Raw genomic sequence first — 22571 nt, forward strand, 5'->3', positions numbered from 1 at the left:
TCCTCAATCTCTGAGAGTCTGTATCTAAGCCTTTTTTGCCTCTGAGAGTCCTCCGATTTGTCCGTGCCCGCTGACTCTCTTAAATACCCGCTGGCGGTAGCGTACCCTGAAAGGGAGGGCACGAGTTCCAAGGCGCCACAAATGGAAAAGCGGTCATTATGGGCTGCTGCGCGAAGTGACGGCAGGGTTGAAAATGCGCCCCCCGCCCGGTCTTGGTCATCATGATGGTGTTGGCAACGGGCGCCGCGGAGAGGGCCCACTGGGCAGCCACAGAGCGGCCCGGCGTGCTCGCCCAGTCTTGTTCGCCTGACACAGCAGGGCGGCAGGCGGGGCGCCTTGGGCCTTGCGATGCTATCCCGAGGCGCGCCGGATGACACGGGATGGGACCCGTGCATTAAATATCCCCACGCCTTCTGCCACAATGTGGCAAGGACTAACACCGAGTGTGGCTGGAGCAGTTGGAGGTGACAGGCCACGCGCCCTCTTAAATGCGGCATCGGGCCTTTCACAGGCTGACACCTCACCGCTGGACCCCTGTGAGGGCCACCGACGAAGGACTTCTTGGGCCGTTGGGGAACCGAGTGCTCGGGGGTCACTGTTCACATCCCCGAGCACTCTCTCCCGGAAACGCCCTCTCTTGGTCCTCGGGGAACCGAGTGCTCGGGGGCCACTGTTCACGGCCCCGAGCTCTCTATCTCGGAATTGAATGTTCGGATCCTCGGGGAACCGATTGCTCGGGGGCCGCTGTTCGCAGCCCCGAGCACTCTCTCCCGGAACTACCTTCCTTGGGTCCTCGGGGTACTCGGGCGCTCGGGGGCCACTGATCGCAGCCCCGAGCGCACCCTTCCCGGTACTCGGTTTTTCTGGTCGTCGGGGGACTTGGGTGCTCGGGGGCCACTGTTCATGACCTCGAGCACTCTCTTCCCGGCACTTAGTCTTCGCAGATCATCAGGGAACTCGGGTACTCGGGGGTCACTGTCCATGGCCCCGAGCACCCCCTCCCGGGACTTAGTCTTCTCGTACCTCGCGGAGATGAACCCCGCGGGAGGGCGCCACGTGGCAAACTGCTGGCCTGACCTCGGGATTCGGGGATCCCTGGTTCCTGATTCACCGACAGTGACAGATCTCCCTACATAAGTAATAAGTGACGGGTAATTTATAACCCGTCATTTATGATAAGTCATAAGTGACAGGAAATCTTATCACCCGTCACTTATGATTTCGATCTGTTATAAGATCTGGTCCGTTACTGTGCGCATCCAACAAACTGGTCAATATTGTGCGCGCACAGTAGATCGGCAATTTTTTCTGGTTCCATTAAAGACTCTCTAATGTTTTGTTGATTTGAAGTTTGAATTGGTCCTGGGTCTTTAAAGGATTGCATCTCCCTCTTTCCTCCTCCTCTAATCACTATTTGGTAGATTTGTTATGTTTTGAGTTGTAATTGGTCATTTTACATTTTTATCCAAAATTTTAGTACAAGTGAGTTGTATTTATATTAAATTTAATACTAGGTTTGCCCAATCTACTGCGAGATGTCACAGATCTAGAGTAATTGTATGAAATTCTTAATCGCATGTTTAATTACGCAATTAAGGTAATTGTTAGTGAAGAATGAATATTTTTACATTAATTATAAATGGCGGACATAAGTTGGACGTATCTTGAGACTCGGATTTGTACGGAGTACTTGAGTTGGGTGAAGCATTTCATGAGTGTTGCTTTGGCGGATATGAAAGATTATGATAAAATGACAATGTATTGTCTAAGCCGTGATTGCAAGAATGGTAAGAAATTCCCGGAACCAGATAATGTCCATTCACACTTGATCATGTGTGGATTTAAAGAGAGTTATACATGTTGTAACAAACATAGCGAGAAAAGCTTTAACGAGGGAGAGATAGATCGGGGCCTCTATGCCCACAGTGTAGACCAAGGACTTACACTCGGTGAAATGGATCATGATCTCAGGGACGAGGACATATTAGGTTTCAATGATAATGGTCTCGAGCATTTTGTGGAGAATGTGGACCAGATAGTGCGGGATATTGAGTGGCATGACGAGTATAACAATTGTGAGTTTGCTAAATTTCAAGAATTTGTGTGAGATTCCAAGACGCCCCTTTATCTCAATTGTAAGGAGAAGTACACGCGGATATTTAGAAACCTAAAACTTCTATAGCTGAAGGCAACCCATGGTTGGACTAACAAGAGTTTTAATGTATTGCTGGATCTGCTAAGAGATATGCTACCGAAGGAGAACTTGGTATCCGATGGCGTCTATGATGCAAAGAAGATAATTTGTTATTTAGGACTAGAAATATAAAAATACATACATGTAAGCAGGATTATATCTTGTTTCGTGGAGAGTATGCAGAGCTGGATCAATGCTCCGTTTGAGAAATCCATCGATATAAGTGTAGAAATGATGATGGTGATAGGAATGGTGGCAAGATAAGTAAAGACCCTCCTATGAAGGTGGTATGGTATTTTTCTATAATTGTCCATCTGAAGTGTCTATTTGCTAATAGAAAGGAGGCTCAATTGGTGTGTTGATATAAGGAGGGTCGTAAGAACAACGCAATGATACGACCGCTCAGTGGCGAATCATTGATTCCACATTTGGTTGGTTCCCTGAAGAATTGAGAAATAGGTTTGCTATGAGCATAGATAACATGAATTTATTGGATAACATGAGTACCTCACATAGCATCTGGCATGTTGTATTGTCAATCTACAACCTTTCACCTTGTCTTTGTAACAAGCAAAAGTACATTATGTTGTTGATCTTGATATCGGAACTGAAACAACCTGAAAATGATATAGATGTGTACCTCGGACCTTTAGTCTTTGATTTTAAGAAACTTTGGTCGAAAGGTGTCGAGGTTTAGGATCAGTACAAGCAAGAATACTTTACCTTGCACGCCATGTTGTTCGTCACCATCAATAATCTAACAGCACTTTGTAACTTGTAAAGTCATAGTAAAAGAAAATATGAAGTTTTCCCCTATTGCTTAGATGACACATGCAGTTTGAAGTTGAACAACTCAAAAAAAATAGTGTACATGTGGCATCGATGTTTACTTCCCAGGAAGCACTCGTACCGAAACATGGACAAGCAGTTCGATGGCACAAGGGAGAAAGTGTTACATTTAAGGCATTTCAGCAAAAAAGATGTCTATAATCAGGTTAAGAATACCAATATTGTCCTTAGCAAGCGAATACAATCCTCCAAGGATAATGAACAGTTAGGAATGTGGAACAAGAAATTAATACTACTCGAGCTAGAGTATTGGGAAAAATTAGATGTTCGCCACTCTATCAACAACATACATGTAAAGAAGAATATATGTAAGAGTCTAATCGATGCATTGCTCCAAATAAGGGAAAAGGAAAGGATCATGAGAACACGAGCTGACCTTGAAGAAATAGGCTTAAGGCCGGAGTTCTATACATATGATACGGAGAAAAAAATGCCTACCCTCAGCAACTATCACTCTCTCCAAGAAGGAGAAAAAAGAATTCTGCCTCCCTTAGGTCCCTACCCCATCGGAGCCCCGCCGTACTCGGAGCACTGCCGTTGCCCGGATCCCACCCTGACATGGTCCACCGCCAATCATCTGCCCTGCCACATCTTCCCAATGCACCCTTGCCACCTCCCTGTGCTCCTCGGTGTTAGCTCTGGTAAGTATGGTCGTCACTCATTCTCACTAGCTGGATCTTGTAGAATGGAGATAATAGAGGAGAAAGGGGAAGAATATATGATGTTTTCGTTGCTCGATAGTTTGGAGATGATGCCATTTTTAGAATCTATTGATGAAACGAGCTCAATTGTTCACATGTGTTGGAATTGATCAGCTAGCTCTTTGGGCATTTTGCACTGCTTGATGCTTGGAGGTTGTACTAGTGGGTTCAACTAGCTTAATTATTGACATGTTGTATCATAATGATATTTTCGTTGCATTGTTCAACTTGATGTAGACCATGTAATAGACAGGTTCGGTTACTAGGCATTGGTCAACTCGTTCAACTTGATGTTTTCGTTGCTTTGCATGGTTTGTATACCGAGATGATATGTTTATCAATTAGTTACTTAAGCCGATTGGTATGTTAATCAAACAAAGAGAGAAGAGAGTTAATATGGTCAGTTAATTAAGATCAGGAGTGTTAATTAGTTTGGTTGTTTGATTGGTTCAATTCATGGTTAAATTGAATTTGCCATGATTAGTGAGTTAATGAGCACAAAATAGAGATAGAGGAGGGTTTTCATATCAACAACGTTGGCCGAAATGAAGATGTTTTGCCGGTTTGGAAAGATTAAAGATTAGCTCTAGTTCGGTTTAAGGGGTTTAAGCAATAGAAAAATACATCTACACATAAGGATATAGCCAAGCAAATTCGGTCAAGGTTTGGAGATAGAATATTTGATCAATGAAAAATACATATGCTCATTGCCTTCAAATGGTTATTTTATTGAGTTCATTGCCTTCAAATTTGAGTTTGTCTGATCGAGTAATTACTATAAGCCGATAATTACTATTAGCTGGATAGGTTGGGTCTTAGCGGTTCTTAGTTGATTTATTAACATGCTTGGTTATGTCACTTAGAGGTGATTTAAGTTGACCTCGGTGGCTTTGAGGTGCTAGGTGTGATATGAATGGAGCTTTATGATCTGAGTTTGAGCACTTTGTTTTGGTATAGCAGCCATTTCCATGATGATGCTTTAAAACCTTGAGAACTAGATCAGGTTCTATTTGCTAGCTGAAATATTTCTATTGTTCAATTCATAATTGTAGTCTGACATATATGTATGTGTGCATGTAATCCATAGATGATCAAGAAATATACTGTGATTTTGTAACATTTGTGATTCTATAATAATTGATTGTAATTTTGTAACCCCCATGATTATGTGATGAAGCAAGATTTTAGATAAGTGTGTTCGTTAATATGGATTTGTATGTATTGTTGTTGTTTGTAGGGAGAAGACAGTTGCTAAATCCTAGCTACGCTTTAATATGCAGCCAAAAAGCAGGACAGCCCTTCAGTGAAACATATATATAAGTGACACGTAACATTTTTATTCGTCACTTATGTGTTCTTCCACGTGCCAGTGACAAAGATATAAGTAACGGGTGAATAAGTTACTAATCACTTATGTATTAACATAGGTCACTTATATGTTCTCCCATGAGCTATATAGAAAAGCATAAGTAACAGATAAAAAAATTTATCTATCACCTATGATATCATTAATAATAGATCTTTACCTATTACTTATAATTAATCATGGCTAACACCTTATAAATGCCGGTACTTAGACCCATCATCTATGATTATTTTTTTTTTACTAGTGTCCGAACAATGTCACATCTTGCATGAAAGCACGTAGTTGACTCGGTTCGAGCAAACGTACCGTGCCGAATAGTTGCGGTATGTCTGCGGAATTGATAATATTCGCACATACAGAATGAAGATTCAAAAGTGAGGACGTTCAGGTTACAATCCGGGGCTTCCGAATCAAATAGATTTTTTACAAAGGCTATTGTCTTGGAATTTTTCTTACTTCCGTTTACAGTCCTACGATAAAAAAAGAAAGAGCGTGGCGCCAATCTCTTCTGATCAGGGAAGTACTTCAACTAGGTTCACTCTTGAGTCTCGAGCGTACAACTGCGCTATGTATTAATAATGTGGCTAATCTTATTGTAATATTTTGTTATGATATTTTTTTAAAAAATTAGTCTCTTTAGTTTTTTTAGATTAGTGTCATTTAGTTACAAAATACATAAAATTAAAAGAAGAAATAAAAATTATGTTAGTAGAAAAGAAAATTAATTATGTTCTAAATTTGTATCCGAACCATATACATGTGTTGGTTTGATTCGCATATGTTTTGATCAATTATCAAAATCATGTGTCAAGTGTAGATAGCTTAACAAAAATCAGAATAGTTTTATCTTGCCTACAAATTGTGCCTTGCCTGATACCCATTTTATATGACGACCTTGAGTTATACTGTGCTTCCTAATCTATTATCTTATTAAATTTTTTAATTTTTTTTTATTTTTATTATGAGTTTGGCTATTGATTAATTATATTTTTCATGGACTTTTTATTTAGGTATTTGATTTTTATAATAATTTAATTTTTTATAAGATTATATTTGATATGGATCTTTTTTTCTATTATAACTCTAATATTAATTATTAATTATTTTATTTTATTTAAACTCTTTATTTAGATATTTTGCTTCTAAACTGTATAGAAATCAAACTTTTAAATTTCCATAATTTTTAGTTCAGAATTTAGGTAATTAATCATATTTGATATGAGTTCTTTTATTTAATCTAGACCATTAGATGTTAATAATAATAGGTGTTCTAGATTTTTTTAATATGATAATTTTTCTTTTAAATAATAATATAATATATTCCCCCATCCAGCTCCCTCGCGCGTCCAGACAGCGCACAGCGAGCGACTGTAAAGTGCACGGCATAGGCAACCAAGAAGGTTCCATCCACCATCATCCATTCCAATCTATCAGTTCCAACTTTTCAGCTGCCGCAAAGCACCTCATCACGGGAAAATGACGCCGCGCACATCCATCAATTCATCCTCAGCTCATCAGTTACGAAACAGCTTAGGGTCGGATTGATTTATTATGAGAGCAAACTTATCCGACGGATGCATATAATGAATCGTGTTTAGTTACTTATATATATTATTTTAGTCTGACTCGGTAAATACAAATGTATGTTTGTAATCTAGTATAGGATAGAAGTTCAATTTGAGCTTCCCTTCACAGTCTGTTCTAGTATATACATGCTTCAATATTTACTTATGTAGACAGATTGACTCGTCAGTGTCATAATTTTTTTTATATGAGTAATTAATTAAAATTTTAACTTTTACATCTATCTATGTAGCTTTAGATTTGATAATCAAACAGAAATTCAACCTAACCCGTCTAATCGGATACAACCAACTAATTATTTTTTTCAAATAATATAATTTCACACTATCAATTTTTCTCAACCTGTATATACCATACATATAGGCAAAATCATATGGACAACCAAACCATTAGCATACCCGGGGAGACGACGCGCATGCGCTTTTGTTGCCCGGACAGCGACGTTACCACGAGCGAGGCCTCTGATTCGATCTGTTGCCTAGTGGCTCAGGATTAATCAACGCACTTAACCGCGCCCGGCGTGCATGGGCCCCGGTTCACGACGCGCATGAGCGTGATTCCGGGTGATCGGTTGAGAAGCTCAGCTCCCCAAGATACCACGCAGACGGAAGCTGAAAGCCGATACCGCCGTGGTTTTGCGGTCTGCCGTGTTGGTTGTTGCGCTCCTGTGCCTGGTCGGCCGTCCAAATACCACTAATCTGATGCTGCCCCCGCGCCCGCGTGTGCCGTGGCTTTCGCTTTCGCTTTCCGCCCCGCCTCTCCCCGTTCCGGTATCCTCTTTTGTTTCCTTTTCTTTTCCTCGGCGAGAGACCTTTTGCCTCGCCTTTTCGGGCGTTTGCTCCCTGTCACTCAGGCGGACTCCCGTCGCCGTGCACTGAACCTACGGTTGTAGTCCTCACTCAGGCGGACTCCCGTCGCCGTGCACTGAACCTACAGTTGTAGTCCTCCTTTGTCTGCCGAGCCTTGCCTACTCATAATCGGATGGATCCCCCCTGGCCTGACCTGACTCCACCTTTCTAGCTAAAGATTGTCGCACTTGCATGCACGTACTCGCATCGCCTGCTGTCAAATAATATATGCTTCCTTTTCCTCCCCGGCGCTGCTTCATTCCTTGTTGCTTCCTTAGGTTGTATTCTACTCCTTGTTGATGATATCCAAGACGCGGAAAGGGGCAAGTGACAGGTTCCATTCTTTTAGTGGCGATCTGGGAAGAGAGATTGGGGTACAGCGCTGCATGCTGGTCTCAAACACTTTGGGAAAACACCATCTTACCTCTCATAGTCTCATGACAGGCCATCCTTGTTCTCATCCCCTTTTGTTTCACATGCATTTCCAAAAGCATCAGGCCTAGTTAAGTAATCGAGTCTTTCATTAATTTACTCGAAGCAAATTAAAGTGAGAGGTCGCTGCAGTGCTAATCCAGTTGGGGTGGAATTTTTTTTCAGACCCATATGACATCAGCTTTTCTTTCCATTCTTCAGTTCATAGTATGTTTCCGAAGAACCAATGGTATATTAAAATTATGAGAAACTAAATTAAAATATGTCTTATTTATATGTGATGGGTGATTAGTAATATTGTTATTTTGGTTTTTAATTGCTTGAGCATGTATTTGTACTGCAATTAAGTTCTTGACTAACCAAAGTTACAAAGAAAATAGAGTTGATATTTTATCTATGTGTCCATGAAAATTATACACACCAGATGATACAGCGCTCTGGAAATTGAATGCATCGGATGGTCTGGCGTTCAGACGAGGTTTACACAAGAGCTTTTCAACTTAGAAGCAAAAGTTGAAGTGCACGTCGGAAGGTCTGACGCTGGGCAACAATATACGCCAGAGTTTTTCTTGCAGAGAGGTTGCAAATCGGCTCTAGTGAACTTACACACACCGGATAGTCCGACGCTCAAGGAGTATATGTTGGATGCTACGCCGAAGCATTTCTTGCAGAGAGGATAAAAATCGGCTCAGGTGAAATTGAACTCGCTGGATGGTCCAGCGATGGAAAGAAATGCATGTCAAACTAATTCTTGCAGAGAAGGCTCAAAATGAGGGTCTGGTGGAACTGAATGCACGTGATGATCTGGCGATGAGGTTTGGCAACACTAGAACATCCAGCGTTCACGTTTTCTGTATGATGTCTCTTTCAACATAGATTTTGATTTCTTCTAACTCAAGATGGAATTGGAGATATGTGTTTACTTGTCTCATATTGTGCATGTGATGAATGCAACTTGACGGCCGACAGCGGAATGATTGGGGCCAAGCAGGGTGCTTGGTACCTGGTGATCGACGAGGCTAAGCGGAGTTAAGGGTGATCCTAAGTTGTGCATATGGAGATCAAGAAAAAGGGTGAGAGGGAGGATGAAGACGATATGTTGATAAAGTCAAGCGAATGTGATACCGATGCAAGTGACAAGGCTTAGTTTTAAGATTGTTCAAGGAACTTTCTGGTGCATTGAAAGCTATTCGTAGTGATAATGGTACTGAATTCAAGAATTGACTCTTTGTGCTTTCTGTCTTTTACATGGCATTGAGAATTAATGTTCTGCCTCACGTGTTCCTCGGTAGAATAGCGTGGTTGAATGGAAGAATAGAACTTTGGTGGAGATAGCAAGGATGATACTCAATAAGTATAGGACTGCTAGGAGGTTTTCGGTAGAGACTATTAGCACAGGTTGTTATAACTCCAATTGAATTTTCTTGCGCTCAATCTTGAATGTGACTTCTTATGAGTTGCGTTTTGGGAGAAAGTTGAAGGTTTCTCACTTGAGAATTTTTAGATGTCGTTGCTTCATCCTAAAGTATGGTAGTTTTCACAAGTTCGAGTCGTATTCTTTCGATAGGATTGTTTGCACCTACACCTGCAACGGTTGAGGGGGAGATCATCTTTCAACGTGAGGCATTCTTCGCAGCTGATGATCAGCGACCTTGGTGAGAGGGTAACAAGGTTCAAATATGCTCAACATGCTCATTTCATTGATTTTGCATTTGTTGCATCTTTTGAGCCTCATGATATTGAGAAACCAAATTTGGGTCCTTGTGGAGCCACCCTAAAATATTCATACCATAGGCAACAAATGGGTTTTCAAAAACAAGCAGGGGGAGGATGGGTCGGTAGTGAGAAACAAAGCTAGATTTGTGGCCAAGGGTTTCACTCAAATAGAGGGGATAGACTTTAGAGAGACTTTTGCACCAGTAGCTAGATTAGAAGCCATTAGGATCCTCCTAAAATTTGCAGCATCCCAGGGTTTCATGCTATACCAAATGGATGTTAAGTGTGCTTTCCTAAATGGGTTCACAGAGAAAGAGATCTATATCAAGCAACTCCTAGATTTCGGACACTTTAAATATTCATATATAGTATATAAGCTTTAGAAAGCTTTTTATGGGCTTAAGCAACCCATAGGGCTTGGTATGATAGGCTTAAGTCTTTCTTGCTAGAGCATGGGTGTGTTATAGGGTCGGTAGATAAAATTTTGTTTACCTTTAGACATGATAATAATTTCCTTCTTGTTCAGATATACGTGGATGATATCATCTTTGGTGGCTTTTCTCATGCTCTTGTAACTAAGTTTGTATAAACTATGAGCATAGAATTTGAGATGTCAATGATGAACGAGCTTAATTTCTTCCTTAGACTACAAATCAAGCAATGTAAGTAAGGTATATTTGTCCACTAGATGAAGTACATCAATGATTTACTGAAGAAGTTTGACATGAGCGATGCGCAGCCCTTGGCAACATTGATGGATACCTTGATCGTGCTTGATCCGGATGAATATGGCAAGGAGGTAGACTAGTTGTAGTACATGATCCTGACTGGCTCTCTCCTATACTTGACGGCGACAAGACCCGACGTCCACTGCGTCGTTTGCCTTTGTGCTCGTTTCCAAGCATCACCAAGGATAACTCACCGCCAAGCGGTATGTCACGCCCCAAATTTCATAATCACGTGATTAAGCTTCATCATGCATCATTAGCGTCATAATTATTTTTGAGGTAAATTATTTTGAGGTACTAGAGCACTTTGTTTGAAATCAATTGGATGAGAGAAAGAAATTCGGGAGAGAAAAGAATTAAATTCGCAGTTAAAATAGAACTCTTTCTCTTTAACATGTGGGACCCATCTGACCCCACCATCTCTCCCTCCACTTGGGCAGCAGCCCCACCTGCTCCCTCGCTCCCACTCCCGAGCCTCTCTCCTCTCCCAACCAGCCAAAGCAAGGGAGCAAGAGCTCACTCTCCCTCTCACTCCCTCTCTCCTTTCTCCCTCAAATCCGCGCTCTAGGAGCCGAATCAAGTTTTGCATGTGGTACCATTGCGATCACAAGCTCACAAGTATTCCATTCCTCCAATTTGTTTGCTAATTCCCGAAGGATTTGAGCTGATTTGGATGTCTTTTAGTGTTAAGGTTGAAAAGTGAAGAACACCGGAGTTCTTTGATTTCCCACCGTTTTCTCCTTCTCCCGGCGGTCCCCAACCTCGGCAAAGCACCTTGAGTAAGTCCTCTAGGCTTCCGATGGCTTGGATACGTATTTGGTTGGTCAAAATCCGAATTTGGAGCTAGGTGGTGAAGTTTGGGCATTTTTAGATGTTTTAGATCTAATTTGAGGAATTAGATGAATTTGAGTTAGGAATAGAGTTTCTAGGTTGTTAAATGAGTTCTAGAACCCTTGAACTAGCTCAAACATGTTCTCTTTTGGTTTGGAGAAGATCGCAATTCGTTTCGGGCATTTTCCCCTCAAACAGTCCAGTTCTGAAGCTTCCCCGGAGTATCCGGCCTTCCCCGGAGTCTCCGGGTGAACCCCAACCAAAAATAACAGAGAGGGTGCTGCCAGAGAGTCTCCCGGAGTATCTGGCCTTCACCGGAGTATCCGGGTGCACTGTTTATCAGCCTCTGCTGATAAATTATAAAATTCATAATTAATACATTCGAACTCCAAAAATCATGAAACTAATTTTTTTGGTTTTATAATAAACTAATATATCTATTAAAAATATCCCCAGCCATTAAATATCGAATCAAATTTTTGAGGCTAATTAATTAGGCTTAAGATCCATTAATTCACCATTAATTCTTTACAAGTCCAAAATGGATGAAACCAATTTTGCTAGTCTTCTTATGACTTGTTCTAACTAGGAATTTTTTTCTTACATTTTAAAGTATATTTTTATGGCATTTCATCATTCGCACCTTGTGGCTTACATTGTTGCATTTCATTTATGTTTATCATTGCACGCGTTATGTTTCTTAGAGCACGCCAATCCATCGATCCTGGAGACCAAGGTCGATCCCAAGGCGCCACACCTTTGTGAACCAGTGCATCAAGGCAAGCATCTGTCATATTGAATCCTGTCAGTTGAATGGAATAAAGTCTAAATATTGATAAGTTATGCTTATGTATAGGTTTGTATGTATAGGAAGTCGATGTTGGGCTTTTATAGGTAGAACCTATGTTGATCGCATTGTCTCTACCTTGAATTATTGTTGATCTATATCCTTGTAGCCTGGGTTTATTCATGATAAGGTCTAACTTAAAAGTGATGCGAGATGCTTAGCAATGCATAGGTCCTCGGTAGAAATCGAGCGGTGGAACGTCCCATCGTTCGTGAGCTATAAGTTAAATTATTTTCACAATGGTTGGTGTTGGTTGTATAAGTAGTGAGTATGAGACGAGATGTGGCCGGTGCTAGGATGATGTTTTGTCCTGCCCGAATGTGGAGTTCCTCTGGGAGGCCGGTAGAGGAAGACCGGACACCGTAGATCGCTTGCATCGTTTAAGGCTGATTGTCGGGTAGTTGGCTTTAGCACTTACCTTACTCACCACATGTCGATCTAATGGTAAGGCGAGCCGAATACCTTCACAGTTTTGGCTTTGTGGGACCTGAACAACGACGGTGTGAGCAGATGGACTTGTAAGCGGTACTAGTTTGCTCTGGGAGTAGTTCTGGTACCGCCACGCCGAGCGTTGCATGTCGCACATGGTTGGGGCTGGTTGGGAAAGGTTGACACGGGTACCCCCTTGTGTACACTTTAGCAGGTGGCACAAGCCGTATAGTCCCCGAGTCATGTGGGTACAGGAGTATTCCCCTGTAGGGTGTATAAACAGTTCAAACTGCAGCGCTCTCGGTCATGTGCATGCTATTGTTTCATTTGCACCCGGTCGTAGAGTTCTCGTGGTTGGTTCGGTTGTATGGTTCAGATATGTGATTTGTGGTTCGGATATGTGGTTTGTGGTTCGGATATGTGGGAGGTGTTCGAGATGGTACTTGTTATACATTGATACTAATGTGGTTTCAGTTTCATATGATCAGTTGGTGGTTGCAGGGTAATTTGATATATGTTGGTTAAGTTAGTTGCTCACAAATATGTCTAGGTTGCTTACCGCATATGTTTTACTTAACCTTGTGGTCTACTCTTACTAACAGCTCAATGCATAATCCTTGGAGTCGGGATATTAATGGGCTAATACTAGGGAAGAATCAAATGATACCAAAAGCAAAGCCAAATGATCCATAATGGATATCACACTGTGATGGATAGATAAATCTCAAATTTAGATGAATTTTGGCAAAAATAATTACCATTATCAAAGCTAGAACGGAGAAGTTATGACTCCCAGAAGATTTAATCTAAAATTAAATCAGGAAATTATAAAAATACACTATTTATGAGTGGGGCCCACGGGTGGGACCCACTAAACAGTAACCTGGGTCCACATAAATAGTGACTCATTGGGACCCACATGAGTAGTACCAGCTGGGCCGAAATGGGCTTGGATTGGGCTGGGCCACGCACAGATGGGGCGGGCCGGTCTTGGGCTGCACAGTGCTAGCCCCACTCGTGTATGGGTAGGTTGCTTAGCGGGCTATGGAGTTGGGCCGACCTATTAGGGCGTGGCTTGTGGGCGGCAGGGCCAGCCTGGTAGGTCGGTTGCTACCAGACCAATCAAGGCATGTTGGCCAGGCCGAGCAGCACGCGGGCACGCGGTGAAGAAGAGGGGGGGGACTACGACGGTGAGGGATTGCATCGGAACATCGTTGGAAAAGCTCGTCAGAGCGGGGTATCCGCTGGGGTTCCTCAACGACAAATGAATGCCGGGTTTCTACGTTATACGGCGGATGTGGCGGGGAGCTCATCGACAGAGGCTAGCAGTGGGAGCAATACCAAATGGCGGCTAGAGCAAACAATGGCGATGCACAACAATTGGGCTGCACAACCTCACTACTATGTCATATCTTCCTACGTTGAAAAGGCGTCTAGAACCCCTGGGCATCACAGTGCGACGGCCGGAGCATGCACAGAGCATATGCACGCCAGTGGCGACCTCATCATGGTGACGTAAGGCGATAAGCACGGTGGTATAGGGCTTCAGGCTAACAGAGAGCTCGGGGCGGCATCCTACTATCTAGGCAGACGCGAGAGGAGACTGGGAGGCTCATTGTGCTTGAAGACGGCGAGGAGATGGTCGGTGGCCGATGGAGAGTCGATGCATTGGCGGTGAAGCAGATCAGAAGGCCTCCTGTTGAGCTTCTGGCCATTGGAGAGCGGCCATCTAAGGTTGCTCACAATTCTATCAAAACGAGCAAATATAGCATCCAAAGATTCACCAGACCCTTACACAAACATTTGGTATTCTCGGTTGTAAGTGCTTTGCCGTCTTGCCTTAATCTATTAGTGTCTTCATGGAAAACACACAAAGTAATACAGATGTCCCGGGCAGTATGGAGGTGCTAAGTCCTGTCAAACTCATTCTGACTCAGGCTAGTGAATAAAATATTTTTAGCCTTATTATTGGCCTCATACTTTTCGATTTGAACCTGAGTCATGTGAGCAGTAGGGATCTCGTAGTTGGAATCAACTGCTTTCCATATTGTACTTCCTTGGCATAGAAGATATGCCTCTATGCGCACCTTCCAGTACGAAAAGTCTCTTTCATTGAACAACGGAATCTTCCCATTTCTCTCTATATCACCTACGAATCACAAAGTCAGTTAAAGTCAATAAGTGATCAAACTAGCTCTGATTCTAATTGTAGGAACGAGATTGAAGACTAGAGGAAGGTGAATAGGCGGCTCAATAAATTTATTGTGAAATCGATTGTCTTCTCCTATTTGGATCATCCAATGCATCTCAAGACTTAAAAAGAAGAAAAAATAGAGAAAATTTTTAACAAGAGAAAATCAAGACAACATAACTCCACGGATAAATATGAACTATATGTTCCATTTAAGATCAATCCATGTGTCTTAGCACTCGAAAGATCACAACTTCCAAAGAAACAAGAAAACATGAATACCGAGCAATGAAACTCTCCAATTTAATTATCTAGAGGCAAGAGAATTCAAGACCCCATCACATAAGTATGTGCATGCAAATTGTATGCCTCTAGCAACAAGTGAATGACCTCACAAGGTGCCAAAATTTCAGCCCAAAAATCAAAACGAAAATCAAATCCGAAAACCAAAAAACTTACAAACTTGCAATGAAACCAATAGATGGGAACTAGAAGGAGGTGAGCACAATAACATGAAGAAAATAAACTTCATTGCAGTAGAAGTCAGCCATATTTTAGGCATATTACAAAGATTTTTCCTTACAAGGCTCTCACCTAATACATAGGCTAAGCACTCATCTTCCTCTTCTATAAAACCCTAGCACAAGGCTCTCATATGGATGGCACAAGGGGCTCAAAATGGTTAGTTCATCTCCTCCAATAGCCATATCCCTCTATTTATAAATCTAGAAAATTTGACACCTAAGTTTTCTAACCTTTTTCCAAAATATCACTCTCTTGTTGTACACTCATACCTACCATCGAGAATATTTTGGTCTATTTTCTTCTCGATTCATCGAACGGCCGCGATGCCTTCATGATTTAGCTTCACCTAGATGTAAGCTTCACGATAGTGCCATGTACTCCTCTAGTTCTCCTGATTTTGAGACCAAACCATGAAATCCTAACACGCTTCTCAAAGCGTGACTCACCACCTACTTACACCTTAAGCAAGCGTTCCGATGTCGACGTGTGTACTCCGTCTTGCGATCTTAACCACCGGTAAGTCTCTCCTGCTCCAGATCCCTCGAACCATCTTGTTACTTGCATCAGTATCCCCTTTGCTTAACTTTGTCAACACGCCGTCTCCATCCATCTTTCATGCTTTGCTTTATCTTCACGTGTTCAGTTAGGATCATCCATGACTCCATTCAGCCTCCTTGATCGTTCGGCATCAAGCACTCCGCTTGGCCCCGATCATCTCGCTGTCAACCGTCAAGTTGCATCCATCACTAAATATCATGAGACAAGCAAATACATATCTCTAAGTTCAATTTTAGTTAGTCCATAATAAATATACTCAAATAAAATTTCAAATCACATCAAAGCTCATACAAAATCGAAGATCATTAAACCAAATAAATATCAATATAAATTACTCATCACAAGTAAACTAATACATATTTCAACTTAGTTTCTTATAAAGTAAATTATAGTGTCTACAGGAATCGGTGCAATGTGTCGAGGAAGCAGGAGGGAAGACGATACATCTATGGAATTATATAAGTTAATAGATTAGAAAGAATATTAGTGATTTTTTCTATTTTTTAAATTTATCGACATTAAAAATTGCTAGAAGTAATAAAAGTAGATTTTTTGATAATTTTAATTAAATATTAGCTTAGGTTTTTTATAAAAATTAAAATGGGTTGCTAATGGATTCTATTTTACTCATAAAAATGTTTAAAAACTTTAAACTATTTTTTTCCTCTAGATAAAATCAAGAGTTAAATAAAAAAACACATGAAAACACACTTACGTACAGATACAAGGGTACAGACACAAGCATATGGAGGAACTAGTGAACTAGCACGACATGCCAATTTTATTTATATACTAAAATGTGTCGCTTGAACAATGAGCGATATTTTTTAGTGGGCATGTTGGTGTAAGATTTCACATGTTCAGTGAGTAAGATCTTGCTCGCTCGTTGAACAGACGACATGTGGTAGCCACTAGTTTTTTTTTTCTTAATAGGTGGGGCTCATAAGTTATATGTCGCATGTTTATAGAGTGAGACTTTGATCTTGTTCGATGACTGGACGACGATAACTTATTTTGGTAAAATTTTAAACGGCCATATAAATTTAAAAATATTAAGAAAAAATATATAATACAAAATTCGTCTTTTTAGAGGATAAGGCAGGCACTAAGGGAAACCACCAGCGGGCTGAACAGCTAAGTGTTTCTCACCTGTCGTGTCAGGAAGCTGGGGCGGAGGACAAGACGTGAGGCCCTGATTGTTTGTGTCTGGTCCAGTACGATCCGCTAAATTCTGAAATCCCCAGTCCTATCCAACAACAGTTCTGGGCTAGATGAGGACGGTTTGGGTACCGGCCACAAAACTATGCACAGACTTGCCTCCGCGGCCCACAATTTTGACAAGTGCACGGTCGGTGAACCACACACAAGTTGAAGTGGGGCGCCCTCGGCCAGTCAACAGTCGTAGTTCGGGCACGGCCGCGGCGGACCTACGCCTTGTAGGAACGTGAAGATTGTCCTACTTTTATTATTTATTATCTATAAAGTTTAATTTCACTCCATACTATTAAAATATCATATTCTTCACTTCATGCTATCACAGTTGCATTTGGTCATACGAAAAGTCCATTGTACCCTTATTTTGTGGGTTATAGAATTTTACCTTATACAACTACACCAAAATAAACATACTAAAAATTTCACTATATACTACTATACTAAAATATACTTGCTGTCAAAGTTCAGAATGATCCAACGTTCAGAATACTTGCTGTCATCATTAGCCTCAGCAACAAAATCGTTCCGATTTACTGTACTGAAGTTTAGAAGACAGAATGCACAGATTATTGGTGAATGATGACCTATGATGTAACAAAGAAAATTTCTACAAAACAAGAAGCTCGTAGACAATAATTGCTATAAAATGATATTCCAGCTTGCTACTAAGAATGCTTTAGATATATCCTGTATAAATTAGTACTATACTCTGAAAATTTATGTACATATGCTATGCGTATCGATATGATTTACTGCATTGCAAGTCAGATAATGGAGAGTAGCAATAGTTAATGAATGAGGACATACTATTAAGATATCCATATGGCAATTTTTATCAGAATGAAAAAGGACATGGTGGCAGGCAAATTACATGTACTGATCATTTTAGCCATCGTTTTCTATTTATTGAGAGGATGAACAATCTCCAGGGTCATTACAGCCGATTCAGGAAAATTGAGGAGTCCGCATCTTCTAAGAACTGATCGGATATCATATCCTGATATTTCAACAACAGAGAAAAAGGAACACAGAATCAGAAGCCAAATTTCTACCTTCTTCTTCAGCTCAAAGAGTTTTTTTCGCTATTCTACAAGACTAGAACAACTTCTAGCTGACAGTTTTGAAAGGGGTGGAGACCATTTTGTTGCACACACCAGTTTTGAAAGGGGCGCCATTCTCGCCGCGGGCGCTCTCCTCGCAGCATGCTGCGCCGTCATTGTCATCCCTGTCACGGCCTCCTATCTCGATTTGGGGGCTAGTGTTTGGGAGCTATAGTGAGGTTTGGGGCTTTGTTTTGGACCGAGTCATGGGTTCACAGTGTGAGGTTTTGGACTCTGTTTTAGACCGAGGGCAATATTGGTATTTTGAGAATGTTTGAAATGCTAAATCATGGTAGCCATGGTGAGGTTTTGGGCAGAAAGGTCGGAGGGTTTATGGTGAGGTTTGGAGCTCTGTTTTGGACCAAGGCATGGGTTCACTGTGTGAGGTTTTGGGTTCTGTTTTAGACCGATGATAATATTGGCATTTTGAGAATGCTTGACATGCTAAATCATGATAACATCACGGTAATAGCATGGGGTGCAAGTTTTGGATTGCTAGTGGTACAAAGTAAAAATAAACTTTGTGAATGACAAATTGTGAATTAAGGTGTTTATCGATGTCAACAGTCAATTTACTCTAGAAAGAAGGCCCGGCAGCGTTAGGCGAGGACGACCCTAGCACTGCCGTGCACGACAAGGTCCGCTGCCTGCCCACGATGGAACGAGGTGCCTTGCTTCGGCTCAGGAAACTTTAAGGCCCGGTGTTCCATCTTCTGCTCAAAATTTGCAGAGTCACGCATGGCGAGGCAAACCTGCCAGCTGCTGACGCATGACGCCAACTTCGAAGGCCTTGAAGAAAGCATCTGCACGACACGCGCCCAGTTTATCCTTCTGTTTGCCAGCCGAACCATGGAGAATGTTCCGTGCCTTGTTATGCCATGCACCCGCTTCGTTTTGTAGTAGTAACCACACAGCAAAATGTGCAGATTTACGATCTGGCAAAGTTCATTGGTACTTTCATCTGGGAGTCATCTGCATCGCATAGTAGGTCGCCCGCTTTGTTGGACCTGGGACGCCGGACGCGTCGGTTCCAACTTGGCGACTGCCGCGCTGCTGACGCCGGACGCGTCGGTTCCAACTTGGCGACTGCCGCGCTGCTTCCAAACCAGTCTCGTTCCAACGGAGGATCCGGTCTTTTCGAAAAGATCCGACTCGAGAAGAAATTGGCTGTTCTGTTCTTCCACATCCCACCCGTTGAACCCGACCAGGAGCGCCTGCGCTTATCCTTCCCATTGCGAATCGTCGAAATGGCGCCATCGTTTGTCTTCTTATCCTCTCGGTCTTGGATCTCCTCTTCAGTTACTGTCAGTCTGTCGCTAACTCCCTGAGGACATTTGTTATTGCGATTTATGGTGGGAATAGGAGGATACTTCTAACAAACATCGTCATCCTCGTAAACATCAGAGAAGTTGTTGAGCTCGATAAAAGAATGTTCTTTCGAATATATTATTATCATCATCCTATTTGTACAGGTTACGTAGTCTAGATTCAGCCAATGCACGGCACCAGGCTGAACATGCTAAAATACCCTACCACAAGCACCAAGTTGGTGCACATGAACCCGCAACGAACACACACACACACACACAAAATACTACTAATATGTTATTTCCGTATTATTTTTCTTGCACTTTGCAGTGACTTGGTACTATCCTTTACATGTTACACGGTCGTGTCAGTAATGGGACAGTAATGTATGTACCTCTGTCCCAGCTGCGGCCAAATATCCAACCTACCGCCTACCGGTAGTATATCCATGAATCCACTCCACCCCCACGCACGGCCCCATCCGTCCGACCCGGCGGCCGTCTGCCACTTTCCATTGCCTTGCCAGCCCACCAAATGCCCCACGCGGCGTGGCCGTTTGCGGCACGATCGACGCCGCGCAGCAGCCTTCTCCGGTTGATCCGCCCCGACCCACCCCGTCCTCTTGCTCGGCGCGGCCTTCCCTCATTGCTTGGATCGCCCGCCCGCTTGCTCGGCGTCCGCCGTCGCCGCGTCGAGACGTGCCCTTGTGCACGTGGCTCCTGACGTCGGCGCGGCCACCATGTCCGCCGCCGCGGCCGGTTTGGTGGCGAAGGTGAGGCCGAGGATGAGGAGCGCCGTGAGGACGACCAGCGCGGCCGCGCCGCCGAACACGCCGTTCTTGGCCACGTAGCAGTCGCCGTCCATCCACCCGCGGCCGTACCGCTGCCCGTGGTTCATGCTCGCCGCGGCCGCCAGCAGGATCACAGCCACCGCGAAGCTCACCCTGCAACCAAACCAACCGTTGACATGGCATCGTCAGACAATTCAGCTCACTCCTTTCACTGGATTCGTACAGTGAGGAGTATCTGAAGCGGGCGGCACGTATTTGTACGTATGTATTTGCCGCCATTGCCATATTGTACGTACCATGAAAGGATTAGGAGGGCGACGGACGCTACGCGGCCTTTGGACGTGGAATTCTTCTTGGGCTTGGCGGCGCACATGGTGGTCGCCGCCGCGGTGGTGCCCACGAGCTGCGCCACGAAGAGAGAGGCGATGGCCGCCACGCCCAATTCGAAGGCGGAGCTCTTGGGCAGCGAGCAGAGGCTGCCGTCCAGCTTCATGTCCTTGTCCTGCGCGCACCGACAAACGCGTCAGATCCGGGAAACCGGGGTCTCTTGCCGAATTGCCAAGACGAAGAGTGCGGTGGAGGCCAGGGGGTAAGAGAAGAGGAGGAGCCGACCTTGACTTTGTGGAATTCGGCGGCGAGGGAACAGGAGAAGGCGGTGGCGCTGAGGAGCACGACGATGCCGCAGATGGCGGCGCGGCAGGACAACCCACTGCTCCTCTTCTCCATCATGCTCTCACCCTGAGCTGAACTGCTCTGTCAATGGCCACCTTATTCGACTAATAATTCTCCTCTCGGCTGTCTGTCTGTCTCGGTTTGCTTACAATAATTCGCATCATCTACGAATCGACCTGTGCATATAAACGGACGAATTACTTGAACAGGTCACCGAGACGCCGAGTGCTGCGAAGGTTGCGTTGAATCAAGGAGGGTTGGCGGGCTGTGGAAGATGATAGAAGGACAGGCCGATAAGACTGGATGCTAAAAAATCACATGGACTCGTCCACTCGTAGACTAGTTTAGCTACTTCAGGGTCGCGTAATAGAAGGGGGAGGAGAGGAAAGAGAAGGGATTGGTAAAGGGAGAGACCCTGAATTCGGATCTAGGTTGCTGATTTGAGTGGATGAATTGACATTGGCGGGTTAGTTCGGTCAACCGGATAGGCCCCGTTCGGGGAAGGTGAGAGCTAGGAAAGCCTGCAAGGTAAGAATCATGCTCCATCATGCATGGCTAATCCTACATCCTAATCACCCTGCACCAGCCACTACTTGCGATACTGCAATTGTTTATGTGCTACTTGCCTAACGCTACTTTAATTTGCAGGTTCTGTTTCAAGCCGGTCGTGTCGCGATCAAGCCAACCAAATGGCCGGGTAACACATGAACTAGTGACGGCCCAGAACGGAAAAGCGAAAGAAAAAATTGAGAAACACCAGGAGGACGACGGGAGCGTGGAAATAGGACTGCAAGGAATCAGCGCTCTCCTTTCCTTTGCCTCTCCTGTCGCGCGCACCTCTCAGCTCTTTGCTTTTGCCGTGGTCTTTGCGTCCGCCGGGAGGCAGCGCGACGGGGACGTCGGGTGGCGCTGTGCGGGGTGGCTTTTCCGGGCCATTTTGGGCGGTTGGGCATGGGCTGGGCCCGCCGTGGCGCGGCAGAGGCGGGCGCCGCGGCCTATGCGGACGGCGGACCCCGGCAGCCACGGAGCAACTTCGTTGGGAGTGCGGGTGTGGCCCAGCGGCAAGTGGGTTCCAATGATCCATCCGAATCTGGCCGTTTCTTATGGCTCCCAGCCGCACGTCGGCGAATGGAATGCGCGCCCCGCTTTCCCTGGCTGGCTATTTTGACCGCTTGCACACGCGGGCGCCAGGATCATACGCGGTGCAAAATGATTGCTACTAGCTCGGAGCACCAACAGGCAATGCTATCTGTTGTAAATAGAAAGTAAGGAGAGAGCATATAGAGTACGGAACGAAACTTTTGTATTGATTTAATGAACTATTTGTATAAATATACATGATGAAACAGTGTTATTAAAAAGACATGTCTCTTCAATGGACACTATAAAAAGGTATGAAGTCTCTTTACCAAAGTACGTGTTCCTTTGGTAAAAACACCTATTTGCTAATTAATCACTGACTGTAATCAAATTTTAACATTTTATTTTGATTAATTATCCGTAATGTAAATTTTTTGTTGAAAACTTCTCTAAAATCCTGTGAGAAAAATATGAGTAGAAAATAGTATATTGACATGATATTAAAACTCTTTTAAAACCCAATAAAAAATGTAAGGAGAAAATGATATAGTATATATTGGTTATCGTCTCATTATAAGCTCATATGAGAAACCTAGATAGAAAAAAA

General features: G+C 43.4%; 1 protein-coding gene across 1 annotated transcript; it reads right to left on the reverse strand.

Moving 5' to 3' along the window:
* Positions 1–19706: 19706 nt before the first annotated feature.
* LOC133921435 (protein MODIFYING WALL LIGNIN-1-like) lies at positions 19707–20963 on the reverse strand. Its single transcript, XM_062366300.1, has 3 exons — positions 20825–20963; positions 20509–20714; positions 19707–20365 (listed from the first exon to the last, which is right to left on the reverse strand). The coding sequence occupies exons 1-3, from the start codon at positions 20939–20941 to the stop codon at positions 20065–20067; spliced, it is 624 nt and encodes a 207-aa protein (XP_062222284.1). The 5' UTR covers positions 20942–20963; the 3' UTR covers positions 19707–20064.
* Between the last annotated feature and the right edge of the window lie 1608 nt (positions 20964–22571).

This window comes from Phragmites australis, chromosome 6 (genome assembly GCF_958298935.1).
Source record: "Phragmites australis chromosome 6, lpPhrAust1.1, whole genome shotgun sequence".
NCBI lineage: Eukaryota > Viridiplantae > Streptophyta > Magnoliopsida > Poales > Poaceae > Phragmites > Phragmites australis.

Bases quoted from the DNA above. Each gene is read 5' to 3' on its own strand.
- LOC133921435 (XM_062366300.1), bottom strand. From the start codon at position 20,941: ATGATGGAGAAGAGGAGCAGTGGGTTGTCCTGCCGCGCCGCCATCTGC. The intron at 20,715-20,824 runs GTCGGCTCCTCC...CGGTGCGCGCAG, and splicing joins CCGAATTCCACAAAGTCAAG to GACAAGGACATGAAGCTGGA. The intron at 20,366-20,508 runs GTACGTACAATA...GTTTGGTTGCAG, and splicing joins GCCCTCCTAATCCTTTCATG to GGTGAGCTTCGCGGTGGCTG.